This window comes from Egretta garzetta, unplaced genomic scaffold, assembly GCF_000687185.1.
Source record: "Egretta garzetta isolate BGI_Z169 unplaced genomic scaffold, ASM68718v1 scaffold321, whole genome shotgun sequence".
NCBI classification, from domain to species: Eukaryota; Metazoa; Chordata; class Aves; order Pelecaniformes; family Ardeidae; genus Egretta; species Egretta garzetta.
In genome coordinates, this window is record NW_009258756.1 from 1,837,272 (window position 1) to 1,861,018 (window position 23,747).

Here is a 23,747-nt window from a genome sequence, read left to right on the forward strand (position 1 = left end):
CCCGGCCCCGGGCGCTTGAGGAGGCCCCGCTGCCCGCCAGGCGGGAGGCTCCCTTCGCCTGCTGAGGTGTTCCCAGAAACCCAGGGTGGGCCAGAAGGCTCTGATATCTCTTCCGTGGGGTTTGGGGTGTGGATTGTTTTGTGATTTGTTTGGGTTTTTTAACCTGTCTGCTGGAAGCGAGGCACGTTTAGTGGTGCTGCATGACGGCCCTTCGCCTCCCTTCCCTTGCTGATTTTTGGGAGGTATTGGCCATTTTTAACCAAATTCGATCAAAAAGGGGTGGCAGCTGCAAACTCACCCATCTCCTGTGGGAATAAGTTGTCCAGGGGAGAAGAGAGTCTGTGGCCAAGCCTCTTCCACCACCTTCCATTACAGGAAGAAGGCTGACGTGGGAATTCAACCCTTGTTAGGCACGAGAAAAACTTCCCAGTCAGGGTTTCTGACCTGTGTCAGTTTTCTGATGAGACATCACGAAGGCCGCTCTCACGCTCCTTTCAATATCTAAACTAAAAGCCTAGTCACAGGCAGGCATCTGCTGGGCATGCAGCTGCCCTGGTTGCAGTGCTGGTAGTACCGCCCGCTTCACACTCGTGCTGCACCCTCTTGCACTGCAGCCACGGCACCAGACCGTGGCCAAGCAATGTGCTCACCCCCGGGGAGCTCATGAAATCCCTTAGAAGGGACCATCTTCTTAGGGTTTTTTTAAGTGCCTTCCTCTTCAGGTCATTTCATCACTCCTGGTGCTGCATCGCATTCATTCATAGGCATGCTTTAAAGGATGGGAAAACAATGATGTAAAATACCGTTATTTAAGTCCGACTGACAGCAGTAGGCATCGAGGCTGTTAAAGCGGACGGTGATTTTCACTGAACAAGAATCCTGCCTGCTTCCCTCTTTTGCCAGTCAGGTTCTGTGGCGCCTTTCCCCTTGTCTCGTTTTATTTCTTTCTTGCCCTGTAAGATCAGGAAGGGAGTGACAAAACGAGAAGCTAGACAAGCACACTGAAAAGAGAAACAGCTGTACTAGGTCACTTAGAGGTTCATATAGGTCTGTAGCCTGCCCTCCGACAGGCCATCAACAGATGTATAGGAGGCAGCATGAGAGGCTGTAGCATCACTGTCCTTCATCCCTCCCTTCCAGGGTCCACTGATGAGCTTTTCTGAAACACAGGAAAAGTGCGATTTACTTTCTTAGTTCAATTTCTGATCTGATATCCACTGATCATATACCCCTTTGTTGTCTCTTTTCCAAACGGAAAAGTTTTGGTGTGCTTTAGTCTTTTGTTGTACGGCAGTAATTCCATAGGCTGGGCTGTCTTTGTCCTCCTTTGTTCCTTAAGACAGTCTTTCCTTAAGGGGCAGACCTGCAGATGGCATGCAAGATGTGGATGCCTCCAATGTGCACAGCGGCTTTTTGGTGTTTTTTGTTTTGTCTTTTGTTGCTTTCCTAATAATCCCTACCGTTTGATTTTGTTGATTACTTTTGAGGCTGGAGTGTCACGGTTCATTTAGATATCTCAAATTTACAGCACAACATACTCTGTAAATTGAACTTTATTTTGTGAGCTTACTAGGAAAGAAGGCAAACAAGCATGGCAAACAAAGGCTCAGTCCCCTTTTGTACAGACCTGTCTAAAATGTGAATTCACTAACTCATCACTTCATTAATTCATGACATTTCTAACTCACAGGCTCTCTAATTTGTAACTCATAACTCGTGCACCTATGAGCAAAGTAGTTACCTAGCCAAGGCTGAGGGTGCTCATCCTTCCTCCTCCATTGCGGTGTGGGCGTTCCTAGCGTCACACCAGGAAGCACAAAATCCTCAGCAGTTTGGCTGCTGTTGGGTCAGCTTCAAAATCTATTCAGGTATTTATACCTCCCAGCCTGGAATTTTGATCTGTGCCACTTCCATCAAGTTCGTGGATTCTGAAGAGACTTCCAGATGGTTAGTATGCATGAATGCAGGAGATGATGGCTGCAGGAGACAGCAAACTGCAAGCGGTAATGGCTGCATAAATGACCTTTATCCCTTCCTGTCCATCCTGTCCTACCTAGTGTTGCTCTCACTTTGACCTAATGGCGCTGCTCCCAGAATATGTGACTGACTGAACAGTCACACTGGAGCTGGTGTTTTCACAGAATTAGCCCATTTTCCCTAGATCTCATTCCTGGCTGGTAATAGTTCAGAAGGCATCACTATCCACATGAAGATCGTTTCTGCCTTCTTGTCTAAATCTGCGTGGAATTTCAGCTGCTCTTTCATCTTCCAATGTACTATAGGGCCTTCCTGCAATTCTTCATTGTTTGGCTTAATTACTGTTTTCCTAAATAATATAATGTTCTCAGAAAATCCTACCACCTTATCCACTTTTCCTGATGGTTTATGAGTATGTTGAGGCATTGCCCTCCGCTAGGAAGAACTTCTGGAAATCTGAAACTCAACTGCACAAACTCTTCTGACCCCTGCCTACATACTTATTAATGCCCTCACACAGTTCCAATATGTTTCTGAGGTATAAATTTAAAAAGACCTTGCTGGCTTTTCCTTAGTGTTTTCTATTTGCAACACCTTGTCTTCCAAATTGTAGGTTTCAGTGATTTGGATTCCCGCTCTGCAATTCTCTGGGTCCAGGTGCCACATTTGCTACTTTCAAGTCCTATAGTGGTGGGACACTTCTAAGTGAGAGATCACACACCACAGATGAGAACTGATAGAATCACAGAACAGTTGAGGTTGGAAAGGACCACAGGAGGTCATCTGGTCCAACCCCAAATTCAGCTATTTCATCCCTGAGTTGTTCAGAATGGGGGTGGAAGCCTCCTAATTTTGGCACGTTGTCAAATGTTTCCAAATTGTTGGATGATTATATGTACTGCCACATGAGTAGGAGATATCTTGACTGTACCAACAGTTAGGGTACCCTCCCACATTCATAAACAGCATTGAAGCCAGCATGGTACTAGACAACTCCCATTCTCCCCAGTAGGTCTCCATTTACTTTTTCCGTCCATCCTATCTAACTGGCTCCCAACCTCTTACACCTTAAATACCTGTCCTAGCATCACTGTGCAGTCCAGGTAGCTTTCTGAAGTCCATCTCCCCTTCACATTTTTTTTCCTCATGCTTCTGAAAAACAACATTCATTGGGCAGAAATACGGCATTTTTTTTTCATCATTAAATTTGTAGGAATGACTATGTCAATGCAGAGGTTAACCTTATGGGCCGAGAAGTACAAGAGAGAGCAGTGTAAGGTGAGGGTTGGAGGGGTGTTTGCAGGTAGCTTTAAACCACTGCAATTCATTCCAACTTGTTGGTGTGTGTATCACAAGGAAGTTCACATTGCTGTTCCTGCTTTGCAGCTAGAATGAGTTTTTTGAGGTTCTGGAGCAGAGCTATCATTCTATCCCTTTTCATGAGAGTAAAAGTAGAACTAGGAAAACAGCCCATGACTGATGCAGAGCGGTTTACAGAGCTGCCTTTGAATTTAAGTACCTTCCCATCCCCAAATGCATACCTGAAGTAAATCATAGTTTATTCCTTCTCACACTAGTTTCTTGTAGCTTGTTTTGTGGCATGTTCCTCAGGAAGAAAAAAAGTACCTCTTTGATTTGATAGAACTTCCCCGCCTATGAATTATATATAAGCAAAATTGTATTTTCTCCTTTGTCAGAAGAATGTTCTGCTAATGGAAACAGCAGTTTTCAGTTGTAAAATTAAGTACCTCCAGTGTAAGAAAGGGTTACATGAGACCTCAAGGGCACATAAGTCAAGTGGCTCCTCTTCACCTCTCGAATATCCTAATTAAAGGTAAGGCTGGAACTGTTTTCTTAAATGCCGTTGTGGCATAATTGCGTATAAGCTATTCTACCTCCAGTTTATGTCTGCTTTGTGCATTGGCCCTGTAATAAGCTCCCTTTAAGCAGGTCCTACAGTTTCTGAACAGCTGCTGGATCCAGAGCGCGTGGATTTTTAATAATTGTGGGACTTCAGGTACCGCAGTTTCAGTGAGCCACCTTTGCTAACATCTGACGTATTGTGCTATGAAAACTTTATTCTAGAATTTTTCAAGTGTCAATCATTAGACTAATATCTTTATTTTTAGGATCACTTGATGGATAATTACGTTAATTTGAATTGTGGCACCATTTCATAATCTTGAATGCATCGATCTTCAAAATGTGATAATTTAAGGATTTTCCCATGAATTTTTGTATGATTCTTTAAAATATCCATTATCACGGATATTTAGTGCGTGGTGGCCCCTCTTCCCACCCCATCCACTTGTTTTATCCTAGCTTTCGGTTGCCTATTCTGGAAGATGATGTGAGGAAAATGGGCAGAACAAAACAGATTTTGGACACAGTTGTGAGCTCGAATGTTCTCTGATGAAGCATTGCCTTCTGGTTGGTATAGCTGTATTGCTGATTCTCAGGGGTTCAGAAGCTTAGAAGTGTGATGTTTGCTTGCGAATGTTTTTGATTGCCTCTCAGCCTACGATTGAACACACGTTTGGAGGGCTGATCATTTTCCCAGTGGTGGTCTGACAGCACGGTTACTTTTAAACACTTGGCTAAACCTTAAGTAGTTTTGCCTGCAACTGGTCTCTTTCTAATGGCTTGTATTTGCTATGTATTATTTCTATGTACTACTCTAATTTCTTTACTTATGACTTTTATTTCTGAAATCTGGACTAATTGACAACATCTATGCATACCAAGCTTACAGCTACAATCCCAAGAGTTTCCCAGTGGCAAACTAAACTAAAAATCAACCAGCCAACAGATGACACGCACCCACAACCGGAAAGCCAGAAACTGGAAACTCGGTTCTGGTGCAGTACTTGAGTAGCACCAGACTGTGGGGCTGTTGGCCGCCCCAGAGATGTTGCAGCCTCTGCGAAGAGCAGGGTAAATCCTCATTTTCTACTGTTACCTCAGGACTGATCTTATTTTCAGATACTAACAGTGTAGTCTGGGCAGGATATAGGACAGACCGTCTATTTTATAAGAATAGGCCAGCCTAATGGTGTATGCAAGGATTTGTGTTGTGTACAGTTTGCTTTGTTGCATAAATAAGTTTCAAGTGGCCTTGCTTCTGAAAATAAAAATAATTGGGGCTGGAAATTCGCGGTATAGTTAGTGACGCTGTTATTTGTCATTGGCATACCTCTAGTTTTATTCTGTTGAAGTTTTAGTTATTTGGTGCAGGTGCAAATGTCTGTTTATTGTGCGAGCCGTAGGCTTTTGTTCTTCTCAGCTTCATACCCTCAAAAAGATATTGTATTCACACAGACCCATTACCTCCTAAGCTGGCTTCCTCCATCTTTCAGAAACTTCCTAAGAACCTCTATTCTAGACTCTTCTTTCCTCTACAGATCATGTCTCCCCTACTTTATTCTTATAAGGACTGAGTCATGCACTTACCATTACTTTTGAAGCTGCAGGTCTCATTCCTGGTGGCTGTTCCCCTAACTCAGTATTTCAAGATGCTCATCTCTTGCTAGAAGAGCAATGCAGAGCCCTATCAGCTCACATGTAGACATGCCCCTAAAACTTGTGAGTTTGCTTGAACTACGCCTTTGAAGCACAGCTCTCTTCCAGTAGGTCTTGCCATGACCATTTTTATACCTGTGAAAATAACTTAGCTCATGAGTCCTTTAGAGGACAGGGAAGGTGTCATGGTTATGATGATGAGGAAAAATCAAATCCATTGGTTTCAGCTAAGTTTTAATGTTCCTGTTTCTCTTTGGTTAGATGAAAATTCAAGGTGACACTTGTGCAAGGTTCCCCGGGGGGGGGGACGGAGCATGGGAACCAATCAAAACAAAAAAAGTTTATGGATACATGCAAATAGAGAGGGTCAAAGTCTAGAAGCCTTTTGTCGTCTCACAACAGTTTTGCCTGCATTTGTCACCACAATATCCACTACATTATCTACTGTCCCAATATACTGAATCTGAATATGCCTGTTAATTTCTCCTTTAAGCTTTCCACTTTCTGATGGGAGTGAGTTCCCTGTTGACAGCCAGTGAAGAGCATTTCTATTTTCTTTAAGGTATTAGTTACCATCAAACCACTTATTTATGTATCACAAATATTTGCTTAACACGCATGCATTTAAACTAGCAGTTCCAACAGTTCAAACAGTTCTCTTAAAAGCTCAGTACTTTTTCAGAGTTTCTTACAATTAAAAAAAAAGTGTAATTTGTCAGGAAGCAGAATAGTTATTGAACTCTATGTCACATTTCATTTTGCACTGAATCAGCAACAATGCAGAAGTTGACCTCAACATACGGTGTTTCATCTGGTGTTAGACAAAATATGAAATTCCATTGATAAGGACTTACCTCTGGTCAGTCTCCACCAGCAGTATGCAAAGATATGTTTATGACAGCATGTAGTAGTTATGAATGAAAAACTCTATATCTACTTGTGCCATTTCAAAAAAAACCCTTGCTATTTTATGGCTAGATTATTGGTATTTTTATAACATCAAACTGATTTGGAACATGGGACAGAAAGGGTCAATTAGACCTTCAACTCTTGTCCCTCACAATCACAAGCAACTAATTTTTTAAATATCCAGTTCAGAAAAGTTCACAGCATAATCAACAGACACCCTGAGCCCCAGAAAGCTCTTTAGCATTTTGCAACAAATTTAAGACCTGTAGCCTCTGAACACACCAAGGAACAAAGAGGATCATTGTAGCCATAGGAGGGGGCAACACATTTCAAAAGGAGTTGATGTTTGTCAGGCATTCTGCTCAAAGCCATTCAAGACAGCAGTCAACTGCATATGGGAAACATCCCAAGCAAATATTAAAACCCCCTAAAATTACCTATGCAAGACATCAGAAACTTTTATTTTGCAGCTGCTAGACCCTACTTTCCAGTGAAGCTTCCTAGTTCCAGTGAAAACTTTCTGAAGTTTTCTTGTGACTGAGTTAATTTGCTGCTCTGTGTGTTCATCAGCTAAATGCACAATTGTTCACGTGGTGTGTCACACATCACCTAGAATGTCACAGGGAGAGGTTTCGGAGATCAGTAGTAGCTACTTACAGTGACAGGGGATAAACAGAAGAAACAAAGGATCTCATCAAAAGCAAGCCACATTCTGTGCTTTCAAAATCTTCTTGCAATAGTATACTAAGCTATATAACTAACAAATTTGTGCTATCTTAAACAGCTATCTAGAATCCCAACTAAAACAGATTGATGCTTGGTAAAGAGGGACCTAAATGATGCATAACATTTAAGCGTGTATAATTTAACTGGAACTGAAGCAGTGAAATGGAAATGTATTCAGAGATATTCACCATATATGGGGCACTCTGCAGAAAACTGCTTCCAGTAGGACCAAAGACAATATGCTGTATAGTACAGTTTACTACTGGTGCAGAAAAAAGCATCATTTCAGACAAGTCTGCTGCATCTTCTGTTCTTTGGTCAGATGAGCCACAAGAGAGGGGTTTTGGCCAGGTACCCATTCCAAATGGCAAGGTAGGCTGGCTAATCCAGATTATCTATCATCGATTCGTGCGAGGAGAATGTTCTACATTGACATGGAACAAGCACATTTATCAGCTGAACTGCTGTTACCCTTGTATTCTCTCTTGCCACACATCTCTATCTGTACCAAACTATGCATTGGGCTATTTACCTATGTAGTACCTTATAATTTCTGTGTAAAAATACATTCCACATATTTTTTGTGTAATGATTGCATTTACTTCTTCAAAAGAGTCTTAAAGCTAGTATGTCTGCTGAAATGTAGGATGTGGAAATACTGCCTTTGTTCTGCGAGAATGGTGCTACTATATGTTAGGAAGTTTCAAGTTCTATTAAAAAAAGAGGAACTTATTTGTAATAAACATTATGCTGAGTCATATAAGTCTTCTAAAAGTAGATTTACAACTGTTTCCTAGCATTCTCATGGGAATTCCATACTTGCAACAGAGATGGTTTTAATCAAAGCTGATGACATTTTTTTTGGCTTATTTTCCTTTCATTTGGTACCTTGCAATGTCATTTTCACAAGCAAATGTTTTTTGGTCAGTCTTTGTACACTGAAATAGCACAGAAAGAACTCAAAAAGGCCACTTGTGGGATTTATTATCACTGATGCTTAACATTTAACTGTAGGCAAATAGCACTGAATAAGAGAAAATCTGATTACTTGGAAATGATACGCAGAGGAAAATACAGCCATGTTCTTTTTCTGGTTTTAATTTTGCTTGTAAAAAAAAAGTCCTAATGTCTCTCTTTCCTCATCAATATAAAAATGCATTATTTTTGCATTACACATACCAAGATCTTCATGTCATGTTTGTGTTAGAAGACTGTGGACAGCTAGAAAATGAATGAAACAATGAGACGAGGAGAGCAGATGTGCCAAAGCTGTGACTTCTTGGCCACAGGCACATCTCAAGCTCTAACTGCATCTCGTAACTAGCTGGAGTCTGTATGAAGACAGAGGCCGGTTAGTAATCCTAATTCCTCATGTGATGCTGCTGAGGCTGAGGTTGCTTGGAAACTTATTTGCAAACTCAGCCCAGATGCTTTCCCAAATGGAGCCCTAGCAATATCATTGTCATCTCTGAGGTGTAAACACTCCCAGAAATTCCCCTTCCCACAACTTTCCAAAGTATGTTGTACATGCTTTGTGCCCATAATCCATCTGAAATATTGGGGTTTGGGTCATTTTTTAAAATAGAGATGAACACTGAGAATATGAGAATTGAGGGGGAGGAATTTTTAGCTAGTTACATTTTTGTTAATGTTTTATATTACTACCTCTCTCTGAGTAAAAAGTTTTCAAAACATTTGGGAAAGTTTTTTAATTGCTGTTAAAGGCTTGCATACTTAGATATGAAACCACAACCCCCCTGTCTGTGCACACAGCGAAAACTCCTTTACAAGGATATTAAGATTACAAATTAAGTAATCAAAAGTCAGTTACAACATGGCAAAATTAATTTTTTCCTCACTGTGTATGTGTGTTATGGTACTGTTTTGACATGGTCACCAGCTGTTTCTGCTACAAGGTCTTTCATTTGGTGCATGCATGGGATGGTGTTTTTTTAGTGAGTAACCAGCCAGTAGGATTTCATTACTGATTGCATCCCCAAAACCTATTTACTAGACAGTCACATGTTGTTTTCAAGAGAGAATTGCTAACCTTTTTATGGACTTTTTTATGCTCCCCCTATTACAGCATATCCATGCTATATAAGCATGAAGACATTTACATTCTGATGAGCTTTGTGATGTGAAGATAATTTTATGATCCCTGTTTTACAGATGTGAAATGAAAGGTCAAGGAGATCAAATTAGAGAATACCCACTCATTTTTTTGTGTTTGATGTAAGATACCTAAGAACTCATGTTTTAGAGAGTTCAGCATTTGTGGGCAGATTGTGGGCTCAGGCCAGTGCTCAGTGATTATGGTTGCAGCTGGTACTACTCAGCATTTCTGCAAATCTGATACCGGGGTCTCAAGTCAGAAATCCCAAAAATGAGGAACATACAGTAAGTGACCACCTGTGAAAGTTTGTTCAAAGGGACTTGCCTACCATCATTTGGGAACTCTGTGGTAGAGACAGGGTCAGAACCCACTTCTCCAGGGTAGCATTCAGCTGCTTTAACCTTGAGAGCATCCTCTCTCTTCCTTATTCACTAGACAATTTATAACTTCTGCAACAGATGCAGCAGGGTTTCTGCAAATGACAGTCTCATTTACTGAACAGTCACAGTTCACCATTAGAGCAAGATTTATTCCATGCACAGAAAAAGGTAGGGTCCTTCAGAGGGAAATGTTAAAATATACACTCAGGGAGGAGGGAAGGGACATGATTATGTTTCGATTTGGTATTTTCTGTTTTCAGAGTGCTTCCACGTTCTCCTGGAAGAGGTTCCCCCATGCCCCACTTTCAGAATCCTCAGTTAACAAAAAAAAAACATTTGGAAAAGTCCTGGCATAAAAACATCCTGTCAGTCTGCCACCTGCATCTCCACCATTTGAGTTAACTGCTCAGCCGACGGCAATAGCAGGTTGCTATCTTCCTACTTCACCAGAGAACTTCATGGGTGTTTGCTCCAGCAGGGAAGCATAAAGTGTCTGGGTGAAATCTTGGGCTTCACTGTTGTCTTGGGAGTTTGGGAGTGAGAAGAGGACATTGGTCCTTCCCCCTCCATTCCTCAAGTTTGCCCCCTCCTTCCCTTATCTTTCAAAAGCCAGCCTTCCCTCTCCACTATCTTTGGCTGCTATTCTTCTTGTCCCCCTCAATCCAAGACACGTTGGCCCAAGCTTCTCATCCCCAACCCTACTCTCTTCATCTAGGTCCCACAGAATGAGTCCAGATTCTCTTCTGAATATTAGCCTTCCTTTTATATTCTTGCCAAATAGATTCCAATCCTCTCTTCTCCAATCCTGGTCAAATCTCTTTCTGGCCTATCTCCTTACCACTCTACTGAGCACACTGCTGTTCAGAGCCAATGTCTGTGCAACTACCTCCCACCTGCAATGACCTCCAGCTCCTGGTCATACTTCCCAGCATCTTCTGCTCTTCTAATTACCAATTGCAGTTTCCTTCTCATGCCTCCCCCAAGTCCTGCATAGCAGTCTCTGGTACTGCTTCCTTCCAGATTCAGCCCTTCTTGTACCTGTATTCCAGTAAGCAGCTACCTGTCCCATGAAGTTTCAGTGCTGTCCAGGTGCTGGTAGAAGAAAAAGTTGACCTGAAAGAGCAGGGAAAAAACAGTTCTCGCAGTGCTAGTGCTCATCCATGTCCTGGTACAAAGCTTTAATTACGGGGCAAGTCCTGGTTTGCCCCTGTAGCACTTGTTCACAGCATGCGCTGATGGAAGGGTGCACGCATAGTCCCATTTCTGGGAAGAAGCTGGGAAGGAGCAAAGCACAGTCCACTGCCCAGGGTCCTCCGGCTTCAGATGCTGAAGTATAAAAATTCATGGAGCATAGGTCTTCACAATTGCAGTGGCTTGCAATGTAATCTAAATTCAGATGAGTTTTTAATGAAACAGAAAAAAACATGTCCCAAACACAAACTGCACCACACCTCTGAGATTTTCTGTGTCTGATCAATAGCATAATTAAAGTCCTGAAGATGATTTGTAAGGACAAAGCAGTTCTGCTTGCCATGCGTTTCAGCTAACATGGTTGAACAAATGTTCAACATGAGGCACACAGTGGCATAAAACCATAAAATCTACCCAGTTATTTCTGTCATGATTTGCATTTATGGACTTTTCTCAAGGTGTTTAGAATCAACCTTGAAAGCAGGCAAGAATTACAGGTCATCCGCGACATTGTTATAACTCCCTGACATGGGATGGAGTAAAGCTCTTAGACTGTGCGTATGAAATATGTAATGTTTCTCTTGTGCTTCATTTAACTGAGTAGGCTCTATATTCCCTGAATCTAAAAGTTGTTCAAGCCTCCAACATATATTTTTCACAGATAATATTAAGACTTTGGCTTAAAATGAGAAAAGTATGGCAGACACAGGCCAAAAATACTATTTGATTTGAAGATTGATGTAGAATGTTTCTCATTTTCCCTTGCTGCATCATGTTAACAATGTAACTTGCAAGCTGCCTTCTCTGGAATCCTATTTATATTTGTTTCTGTAAGGTGTCTGACATCTTTTGGGGAGCTATTAAAATACAAGGTGTTACCTCTTACCATGCAGTACTCAGGAGCTCAGCTTGTCCGGGCATTTTAAGCACATACTTAGTTTTAAGTTAGAATGTGCTTCTGATTAGAGGCATGAGCTTAAAGACTGCATCTGAATGTTTTGTAGAACTGGGTCCCTAGCCCCGAATATGTTTGAACTGATCTTTAAAGAAGTCACTTTAATTTAACCCTCTCCTATCTTTATTCTAGACTCTTGCATATGACTGAACTAAGCAGTTATCTGGCCAACAGCTTAATAACAATTTCATAAAATGGACAACCAGAAGCTTTAGCTTATAAACCCATGATTCCACTTCGCAATTCACTTCATGTTTTGTCATGTTTCTTTTGCACCTGCCTTTATCAGATATGTCCTAGAAAACTTGAGTGAGCTCAACTCACTGAGATCATGTTGTAGGTGTGGTTGGGGGAATTCTGTGGAAGACATTTACGGGACATACGTAAGGCCGAGGCGTGGTGTAACCGTCAGGTCTCTTGCTTCTTCTCTGAATGCAGTCATAATTCCAAATGCAGCCATTAGCCACCTTCTGTTGTAGGTGTCTCTTAAAGGAATTAGATTTTAAAGTGTTTATTTGATTCTGTGGGCTTCTGTGGCTGATGAGTTGGGAACAGCAATGTGGCCAAAAAAACATTCCTAATTTTTTAATCTGAACTGATAACTTTTCCCCTTGTATTTCACTTTTCTAGCCAATTACTCAGTGCAACGTAGGAAAAAACCCTCACAGACAAGTTGTTAGGTTTTACCATTTCTTTTACCTCAAAAAGAAATTGAAAAGATTGTGGCCAAATAGAAGCCATTGCAAAAAAGACAGTTTCATTTGAAAACCAAAACCCACTCAGCTTTAGAAAATTGTCTTTCAAAAAAGATTCCAAGCCAGGGAACAATATTACTGACATGCCTCCTACCCTACCATCAAGATACAGGATTTCTTTAACACCAGTTTGTAAAAATCCCCAAAGCCCAAGTGCTTCTTCAGCACTTCCCTGATATTATAGGAAGCATTTATTTGCTAGTCGTTGCACTTTATGCCCACATAACTGTTTGCCTCATCAAAGCATAAAACCCCATTATTTGGGACAGCTGTTTTTTAGGCACCTTCAGAATATAGTAGCGAGAGGAATTCTATTTTTAAAGAATTTCCTTTACCACTCTGCAGTTCCTTAAAAATGTATGTCTTTTATCTAGAATTCTGGCAGAAATCTGACCTCATTCTACTTCTTCCAGAAAGACAGATTGTGCTGGGTTTTTTTGTAAAATGACAATTATAACAACAAGAATGGTTTGAAATAGTTTTTGTATTTTAACTACTTTTATTCAGAGCATTGGACTGTAAGGTCAGACATATTTTCATATCTCCAACTGAATCAGCTGGTTACCTCGCATAACTATTTATTATTATCTTCCTCCCAACCACACAGCTTCCTCCCTTTCAGACGACCAAACAGGTCTTCCAGTCTTCACTACTCTGCTTTTTCCATCTCAGCCTTTTGTAGGAAATATCTGTCCAACTCCCTGGTGGGACTTAATGTAGATGTCTGTCCCTGAAAATGGACATTTTGTCATGGCTCAAACTTCTATGCTTTTGATGGTTGCAGGCTTAAATATTTTCTTAACTTTGTGGTACCAGTCATGTAGTAGGGTAGTTACTTGCATGGGAATGATGTCAAAATGTGATCCCACATTTTGCTTTAATAGAAAAAATAGGAGCATATTCAGTTTGCAATGCATGTGCCTGGGAAGGGCGGTTGGCCTTTCTATTGCACATTGCAGAATTTGAGCCAACCTGTCAGGTCCCTCTACTAATAATTATTTAAGACAAAAGTACCTGCAGCAGAAATAGCTGGAGGAAAATTCCTATGGAACATTTAATCTTTTGGTGGAAAGCCCAAACTGATTTTTCTTTTCAGTTTCCAGAAGGTTAATGCCAACATAGAGTTTGCTTTTCTAGTTCTTGGTCTTCTGATGAACTAGCACATTTTCCATGAAAGGTGGTGCAGAAAACCCATATTTGTGTTAAAATTGTTTTCCTCCCATTTTAAGTGGAAATTTATTTTTTTTATAGTGTCTCATACTATGTCTGCCTATTTTGAAGTTATAAATGAAATACACTTCACGGCCTTATACTAGTATCCTGTAGAGTGTTGAATTTCATTTAAGGTAAAGGTCAGCTTGTATTCCTATAATGAAAAAAGCATCTTGTATTCTTATAATGTATAATATTGGTATTTTCATTAATAGTGCACTCATTATTTCTATTCTCTAGCTCAACAGACTTAGAAATCCCAGGCTGCCCCTATGATTTTATTCCGCTGCTTTTTGTTATAGGCCTATTTTTCCATTGCTGGTAATTTACAGAGGATTTAAAGATAATTTAGGGCCTGCTTAATAATAGATGTTGATTTTTCTTCTTGTTCAACAGCTACGGATGTGGTCCTTCAAGAGATCCTTAGGTTGTCTGTCTGCCTGAACCTGGTATGTATCTTGCCTTAAAAATGTTAGGATTACATTACATTTATACTGTTTGCTTCTATATAAGTCTGCTACAGGTCTTTTAATTTCTTTTTTCATCTGCTACAAAGTTTCTAAGACCTTTTTTTCCTTTTTCTTTAAATCTTTGTCCTTTCTTTTTCCAGTTACGCCTGTTTTGTGATAACTGTCATCACTGTATCCAAAACCTTGGTGCAGTTCTTTAAAGTCAACATATTCTGAGACTTGATAATAGCTATCAGTGATTATTCTGCTTTTTTTTGTAACAACTTTAGAATAAGAAATTAATGGAAGCAAATATGTTAGCCATAAGGAGGTCTGCATGCAACTGATCGCTGGAAACTAGGTCTCCATCATGCTTCTCCTGGTTTTATGCATTTCCTTAGGCATCCAGTGTGAGCAGCAATCAGAAACAAGATACTGAGCTGGATGGACTTTTGGTTAGAGTCATTTCAGCCAGTCTTGTCTTCTTAAGCCTTGTTCTTAAATGCTGCCTCCCCCCAACTCACAGCTAAAGTGGAACACATTTTGTATTCCCTGCATACTCTGGTTTTTGAACTACAAAATGAGTCCCACCAGCAATTCCAAATTCTTGCACTGCAGCCAGCAACCATACTACTACATGCTTTTATTGGTTTTCTTATAAGGCATGTATATATTCTGTGAATATAACCTTTTCTCAAATAGTCACCCCCTATTTGTTTCTAGGCTCTACCTGGAAGTATTATCATCAGGAAATGGTTTTGCACCCTTACACAAACTGAGCTAAAAAGCAGTGTTCCTCAGTTGTCTAACTCTGTAAGCATTTAATTTCATCAACACCTCTCCAGCTGCCTTTCAAGTTTTCTAGATGAGAGATCTGAATGTAACACAAAACCACCTTAAGGGTCACCATGTGCAGACATCCTGGCATTCCTCAAAGATATATAGCTTAAGGAATTTGATACTATCTCCATATTTAATAGCCCTGAGTAGATTTTCCTCCAATTTCTTTTTGAAAAGGTATTATTTCTTAGTTTCTGCAACATCCTGTAGATAGCTGATATCTTCTGCAAATCAACAATTTGTTCTGTGAAGTACGGTATCCTTTGCTGGTTGTGTACTTACCTCTTGTGATGTCCTTTGATTTCCCTTCTAATACAAGGACTGTATTAGAACTATAATATATCTTTATTCATATTCTCTAAGTTAATACTGATTTAATAGATTTCTGCCACCCCCCCCTCTATTTTTTTCCAGCTTGAAGAAGCAATGCTGCTTTTATGCATATCTAGAAATGACCCAGTCTGCCTAGATCAGTGCCTTCCTTCTTCCTAATGCCACTCAGGATCCAGATGCTGCATGTTTTCCTGCCTGAGGTCCCCTCCTTTGTCCAAGCTGGCAGCTGTTTCAATCATTCCTAAAGCTAATGAACAGGTCTTTCACCTAATGTGATTTCAGACACTTTGTTTTAAAATGCGGGTAAGAGCTGCCTCTTTTTACTGTTGTGGTTCAGTGGCATGAATGCTTCCTATGGAGATAAGAGATTTGGAACCAGCCTTTTCAATGGCTAATGGAGATTCAAATGTAGATGTCCCACTGAGGCACGGCTTCAAGGTGAAGAAGTGCCATAGCCCGGATTTAACAAACAGGTTGACTGTTCAGGGCCTTCTCCTGAATGTGAGGTTAAACTCCTGAAACTGAGGAGGCAACTGAACACACATCACTACAGCCTGGGGCAGCACTGCGATCATTCAGCGAGCATGCACACCACTGCCCTATTCCCCAGTGGGGCTTTAAAAGAAAAGAAGGGACTGGGATTTCAGGCACCTTATTTCTAACTAGCTAGATAAAGTGCTTTTACTTCCTGCGTGGTGCTGCAGCTGCTGATTCGATTTTGAAGTATAAAACTGCCTCCAAGAGCTTCAGAGAAGAGGAATGTATTGCATTCTGGAGACACCTAAAGCATGTGTATCTCAGTACCTAAACTGCAAAATCTGTTTTTTATTGACCTGGCCATAAGCCTCTGCAGCAGAAAGGCAAGGTTTCTAAGTTGTAATTTGGTTGCAGATGCTACAGCAACTATTACATGGCTGTCTTTTCAGCTTTTGCAAAATAGACACGTCTTTCCATTCTTTGGATTTGAAAAGGCTCCGCCACCTAGTCTTAACGTTTGTCAAATCTCAGATTTATGATTTAGGGGGAACGGGACTGAAATGGGGAATTGAATTAATCCTGAATGATCTAAATGCCCCTTGAACCTGAAGGCGTGTTTCTTCCACATATAGCTCAGTTACTTGGAAGATGATTAGTTCTTATTTGGCTTCCCCAGTTTCACCATTAAGGGTTATTAACATACTGTGTTCTTCTTTCTATATGCTTTCTCTTTAAGTAAAAGATTTCCATTTTTACCTTTTATCAGGCTCAGCTCCTAATGGCAGTCTTTCCTTTATCCATTGCTATTTTTATGAAATACTCTCATATTTTAATTCCCATCTTCCTCTGATAGCTTTCCACTGATGTATTATTGACTTGTAGGTGTTTTAGCTATCCTCATATTTAAGGGAGTACTCATTATACATATACATTAATCAAAGTAAATATTTCATATTTCTCTTTAGAATCCTCTTTTAGTTAGGGTTGGTTTTATTTTTTTTTTTCCCAATGTACTTTTTGTTATTAGTTCCTCGTGCTTCTGTTGTGGTTTCTGGTTTTCTATCTTCACGGGGCTTCCCAGCAGAAAGTCACTTCCTTTGGTTATATGGAGCCAAAGGAGAAGCTTCCTGAGAAGCCCTGCTGACACGGACAACTGGACCAATATATTGCATCGAGGTGTAAAGTGGGGGCTTTAGATGTGGGTTTTCCATTGAAGAGCTGATCTGCCCACTCATGTAGCTTCAGCCTTCATGCTGCACTTCTCTATTTAGGCCCCAGAAGAGGTAATTAAGTGTTTAGACCTAACCTCTGCAATGATTTATCCAAATACCTAATTTTATTACTGTAATTATTTGATGTTTCTAAGTGGAATATGTTATAGATGTATTATTAGCCAAGTAAATATATTTTTTAAGATTGGATCATAAGTTCTTAAAGCAGAAAAGCATTACGATTCAAACATATCAGTGGTTCCATTTACATCCTTTACATTAAGATAATCAGATCTAATTCTGAAATAATCCAAAAGTAGAGAGTATCTTCTTAAGAAATAGCAAGACGTTTTTTCTTTGGACCTATAAAGTCCAGAAAATTATTAACTCTAAAAGGATTAAAGCATTTTAAAACAAAATATTTTAAAGCAATATTAAAATTAAAAACATGATTCTGAGATGGGAATCCCAACGTGATATGCAAAGGTTTCATATTCAAAGGTAAGGAAATTAGTCTGATTGAGATAATATCTCATTTTAGGCTTAAAATTCAATTCATAAAATGTTTTCAGTAGCTTTTTTCTTCCTTAAGAAGAGAAAAAGCTTCATACATAAGATGTACTGGGAGATAATGCTTGGACAAGGCTCTTTAAAAAAAATGTTGCCCTGTAAGTAACTATGAAGAGCTCTTACAAGGATTAAAACGTAAAAATGCCACTCTTTCTGTTTAACCAACTGTAAGGCTTTATAAGGTAGCCAAAGAATTAAAACAAATCAGGAAGTCAGGGAAAAATGTGCAACAGTAGTGCTGGCACAGCAAGTTTCCCCTTACTGTACTGAAAATAATAGTAGTGTCAACTATGAGCCAGAACCTCTGTTTGTACAAATCATCAGTGATCCTTTGGTTTTGGTGGCTCCATACCAATTTCCGCCAGCTAAGGAACCGATACTATAACTCCACCAATGACAATAAAAGTCTATATTTTGCATTGCAGAGAATTTGCCATTTGTAGAATGATTTCTACGGCAAGTGAGGAGTTTGAATTTACGAGATATTCTCATCTTCTGGTATTTGAATAAATGACTGTGTTTGTTGAAACGCATACACTAAAGTCGCCCAACAGAAATGGAATCATTATACCCAGTTTCATCATCTGATTTGCTTATATGATATGATGCCATAATTGTGGTTTTGGTTTTTATGTTCCCTGTCAGGTTCTTTCTGTATGTATTCTACGCTAAATTATCTGACCAAAATCATGGTAAACAATACTACTTAGGCTGGTACTAAGCAGCATTTATTTCTTTTTTGTGTTTGTTTGGTGGTGGTTGGGTTTTTTTAAGGAAAGTTTTCATTGTATTCCGGGGATGGGAATGTGAATTCAGGCATTGTCTGAGCCCACTAATTTGAAGTTCAGATTGCGGACTGATTCACTGCAAAACACTCATGCCTGGATTGTCACTGCACTCTACATGTGAAAGAAGCAAGCCCTTCATGTGTGTTGATCCCTGTTCTTGCTGTGTAGAGAAAAGGCTGTATCCTTGCTGCAACAAACTTCCCAGTTTCTTTTGAACCTTGCTTGGAGTGGACCAGAAGAAGCATAATGGCAGAGATTTGAAAGTTCGCTGGTCAACATGGCTAGACTCAAGAGGTGAGCATGGGCATGTAATCTCTCAACCCTTCCACTTTCAGGGAGACAGCATCTGTGGTTGTGTAATTATTGTGAACCTACCCCCATAAGGATTCATGACAAAGTTTATGACAGAGCTGCATGGCTAGAAGAGGGGTGGACAAGGGGTCTGCCAAGGGTCAGAACAAGTATATAAGCGCGGAAGCTCTTTGTGGCTGCCACATTCACCGATTTCTCATTTCTGGAAATTGTTGAGTTGGTAGGCAGTCTGTTCTGTCTGGGCAAATGGCTCCCTGGAACAGAATAATTTCTACAACCAGCGGTTTTGTTTGGTTTTTGTTCCTGTGAAGTGCCTTCTGTCATGAGTGGTCTATCTGTGTTATTTGGGCAGTTAGAAATTGCTTGACATTCAAATAAAATCTGAGAAAGCTCCGAGAAAACTTGCCATTTGAAGTTTTACATTCCTTTAGGAAGGGAGAGACTGTTTTTTACTCTACATTTGAACAATGCCTCATGCGAGAGTCTTTATGTTTTCTCGAGCCCTCTGACAAGTGCTGTAATACATTATTTAGTTCTGTCTTTTATTCAGAGAGGTGAAAATGCTTCTTCTATACCATTACTATGAGCTAGCTTAGAGTGCCAAACAAGGATGAAAGAAAGTTCTGAAACTTAAACAATCATTCTGTTGCTGGAAGTTTATTTTTAAAACATGGAGGAAGGAGAAGAGCTTGATGTTGTGGTTTCTAACTGATATTCAAATTTTGATATCAGGCCCATCAATTGTTGGAGACATTAAAATGCGAATAGTAAGTTCATTTTCTCAGGCTTGTGTCTGGAATCCATCTTCCCATGCAATGCAAAAATCAAAGCAGGCTTTCTTCTGTAATAACATTTCTTGGTAGAGGCCAACACACTGTCTGCCGTGACTGTACTGTGATTTGTTGAGGAGTGAGCAGTCAGGGTTAGCTGGCGCTCAGTCCTGAGCTGTGCCTTACTCTGCTTCTTCCGAACCCTCACAGGCTTCCCAGGGAGGTAGCCTGAGACCTCTCTCTGAGCTTGTGACAGGCCAAAGATGCAATGTGCAAATGGGTTACGGAGTTTAAATCTACCCTATGGAGACAGCATTTGCCCTTGGTTTTATGCTGTGTGTTTGTGCTATGTATGGCACCTTCCCGTTTCCTCTGAAAACAAACCTTTTGCTTACCTGCCTTATGGTGTAGCCTCCTATTTGAAATGAGAACATTCTGATTGAGCAATTTTATTTAGAAAGATTGATTGTTTTAATGGTGTTAAACCCCTTAGCTTTAATCTTTCAACCTTCACCCTCTTTTACTACCGGGGTGTGTTGGCCCCGGCCAACAGTCACACACCAACACAGCTGCTCGCGCACTTTGGGAATTTAATTTAATTTATTGCCATAATATATTTAGTTGCTGATTTGGGTGTTGGGAAGCGAAGAAGACAAACATTAAAGCATCTTTCCTTCCTCTTTCCCAGGCTCAACTGCACTCCAGACACATCTCCTCCCCTCTTGTTATCTCCCCTAGGTTACACTCAGGGGTCAGGACATAGCGGTTTCTCTCTGCCTCTCTGTGTTTCTCACCCTGTTCTTCCACTGCTGCTTCCTTCTCACTTGTCTCCTCTGCCCCAGCTTGGGCCCTCTGTGGGCCACAGTCCCTCTTAGGGTGTGCCTGCTCAGCCACGGAACACCTCCAACTCCTCTGAGTTGTCCCTTCATTCCCCTGTTTCTCTCCTTGTCCCCTCTTGTGTTCTCTCCCAGGTTTGTCTCCTCACTTTTGGCATTTTCTGCCCTTTCCTCGGTATGTTTTCACAGAGGCGCCACAGACATGGCTGATGAGCTCTGTTTTGGCACCTGGTGGGTCCATTGCAGAGCCAGCTGGAATTGGCTGTGACCAGCACAGGACAACCCTAACCTCCTCTGCAGGGGCCGTCCCTGCAGTTTCATGGCTAGGATGAGTGGGGAGCACAGGAGGGCAGAACAGTAACTGCGCAGCTTCAGGTAGATATGTAGGAATAGGCAGGTCAGATTGCATCATCAGAGGGCTTATTAGCACATTATTTACCCAAAGGAGGCCAGGAGGCATCTTGAAGCTCATTTATAATTTTAAATCCAATACATACTTCTACTTCAAGAAAGAACTGAACCATGAAATCTATGCTTTTCCACGTTGCAAAGTAAAGATAACTGTATGTGGAAAGGAAGTTAATTGTGTAATCATATTTTGGGCTGAAATCCAGTGCTGAGTCACATTTTGATATTTTAAGAGCACAGTTGCCAGTTTTTTCCCTCTGTAAGCCCAAGTCACACCAGAGAAGCACTACAAAATGGAACCTGTAGTTCAAAAAAACCACATATGTGTATTTTTTTTTTAAAAAAAAATTATATTCTGAAACTTTGTGGTGCAAATTTTGAAAAGGCAGACTGCATCTGAAACCATCAGATAATGGTTGGTGCTAACATTGGCTTCAAATTGCTTCCACTCAGCATTCATAGCCAGGCTAGTTCTTGACTATGGTTATTGGTTGAGGGAGTACAGATAAATATTGTAAGAGGTAATTACTATTTTACAGCAGTTTCATGGCAAATGCTGAGGAAATTTTGCAAAGTGTGCCTCTGAAAGACTTGGCTGCAAAGAGCTATGGCACAGGATAAATTAGGTCAGCCGTAAGAATTTTTGTACTGAAAAACACAGAGTTCTCATCCTGTAGGATGCAACATCATGGCTTGTAGCTTCTCAGAAAGTGTGTGCCAAACCAGCTTGTCTGAATCTGTACTGAATATTTTAGTAAATACTTTAGAGCTGCCCCTAGGCTACAAACATCAGCTCTGAAGCATAGTCCTGAAGTTCCCTCAAACTCTTATTTTGGGGTCTAATTTGGTCAGCTTCTCGCACTGAGCTAAGCAGGAGGTTCAGAAAAACCTCAGGGTCCACTGTAGTCTACACGGGACAGATAAGGGATGTAGGTTTTTGCCCATGGTGCACACACCAGTGACAGATTTGTTAGGATGTGCTGTAGCCAAAAGGAATCTCTCCCAGTGCCTAGAATTGGCATGTCTTGGACAATACTTAAAACATTTTATTTTATATCAGTATAAATCGCCCTTCTTTTGTGCAGAATGAAGGGCCATGCTAGCAGTGTGCTATACCTTTACTCTCAAAAAATCCCTAGCCAAAACACTTCCCTAAAATCAGCTATTTAATGCAGCCCCTTTGCCAGCCTATTGCTGTGGGAACTCAGTCTTTCATTTATTTATGAAACTAGACAGATTCTTGTGTGGCGTGTGGAGTTGAAATTCTAGGTAAGTGTTCAGACTTTTTTTAAAACTTACTTAAGGTGCGACTTTTGCTTTTTTAGTATGAATTCAGCTGTGTAAATGGTACAACCATTCACCAGTAGTTTGCTGATGCTTGTACATTTTTAGGCTTTGAGAGACACCAACAGTGCACCAACTGCAGATGCTCTGTCAAGGTTACCAAATATCAGCAATTTAAGAAAAGTGAATTACTTTAAATTAGGGGGACACTGTGAGGATCTTTACAAAAGAGATTCATGTCTTTAATTTCTACAGATCTATACCCCAAGAAGCTGTGGCCACCATTGCAGCTAAAGGATTAATGTGGCCCATTCTGGTTCTGGAATAAAATTAGATCAGTTTATTGAGATACTTGCTGCACTGAAATAAAAGAGAAAAATTCCATTGAATTCAGTGAGGTCAATTTACTGAATCACCAGAATTTCATCATAGATGCTTGGTCATCAAGATTTAAAAAAACTTTTACAAATTTTGACAGTACTATATAATGTACTTGTCTGAGGCATAATTACCAGTTTAGAACATTCATGCTGAGTCTTGGATAAAATTCTTTCTCATTTCTAGTTATATTTATGTATCTTGACTCTTCTTTGCATTTTAAAGCATCACACAGACATCAATTTTACATCTGCTGAAATAACTGACAAAATTTCCAAAATTTTCCATAGATTATAATAAATATTTTAATGAGTAAAAGATATTATTATTATTATTATTATTATTATTATTACAATTTTGAAATAATAATGTAAATGAGAACAGGAAAAAAATGCAAGGCAACAAAACCTGATCATTATAACCTGTAACAAATAAATCTGTAACACATAAAAAAAGTACTAAGGAATTCCTTCTGAGTAACATTGTATATGAAGTATACTCCATGTTAAACCAACTGAAAATGTGTCTATTTGCACTGTTCATTAAACAATCAAATCTGCTTCTGGAACCCACAGTTACTCTGAGAGTTTGTGTATTCATGTACAGTCATATGCTAATCTTCATTACAGAAAAAACCTAAGTTTGTTTCAACTATGTCTTAGAAACACTTGCATTTGTGCAGATCAGTATTTTCTTTGGGAAATTAATAGTTGTGCTAACTATGACTGTCAGCAATAACATTTTCACTTCATAATATCTTTTAAAAATGTGTTTACAATGATGTGGATAGCAATCTAAAATTTACAGTATTAATGAAACTGGAAACTTTAGTAACGAAAAATAGTACAAATTAAAAAAAACAAATACAATGTTACAATTATTTAATTTCATTAAAATACCACTTTCTAATCCTAAATTACTTTTATCTGTATTATTAAACATTTTTTATTCCATCACTGGAAATAATGTGGAGTTGTTTCATTTAATTAATTTTATTTATACTGAGACAATTATTGTTTATTTTGAAATATACAATTTAAAAATATTGTTTCTTTTAAACAGAATTCAAGTTTTGATATCTAAATAATGGTAAGTCTACAAGGCCTTTATCCTCTTTCATTATTGAGTGCTTCAAATATGCTGTAGAAAACCCTTAGGCAATTTCAGATTTGGGGGGATTTTTTTAGCTTTTTAGAACAAGTTGTTCTAAAATGACAATAAATAGTTTTCCGGAAATCCACACTCAGTTTGCTATACTGGCATAGTATAGCATTTTCTCTGCCTAACTACTTTATAACTCCTGCGTAATAATTTTTGTTGTGTCAATGTTTCTAAACGATGAATTTGGCTT

General features: G+C 39.7%; 1 protein-coding gene across 1 annotated transcript in view; it reads right to left on the reverse strand.

Moving 5' to 3' along the window:
* Positions 1 to 370, reverse strand: part of LOC104135593 (protein mono-ADP-ribosyltransferase PARP12) — a 16,003-nt gene extending 15,633 nt beyond the window's left edge. The window contains exon 1 of the mRNA XM_035888964.1: positions 299 to 370. Coding sequence (XP_035744857.1) covers positions 299 to 370 — 72 coding nt within the window. The remainder of the gene's footprint in view (positions 1 to 298) is intronic.
* Between the last annotated feature and the right edge of the window lie 23,377 nt (positions 371 to 23,747).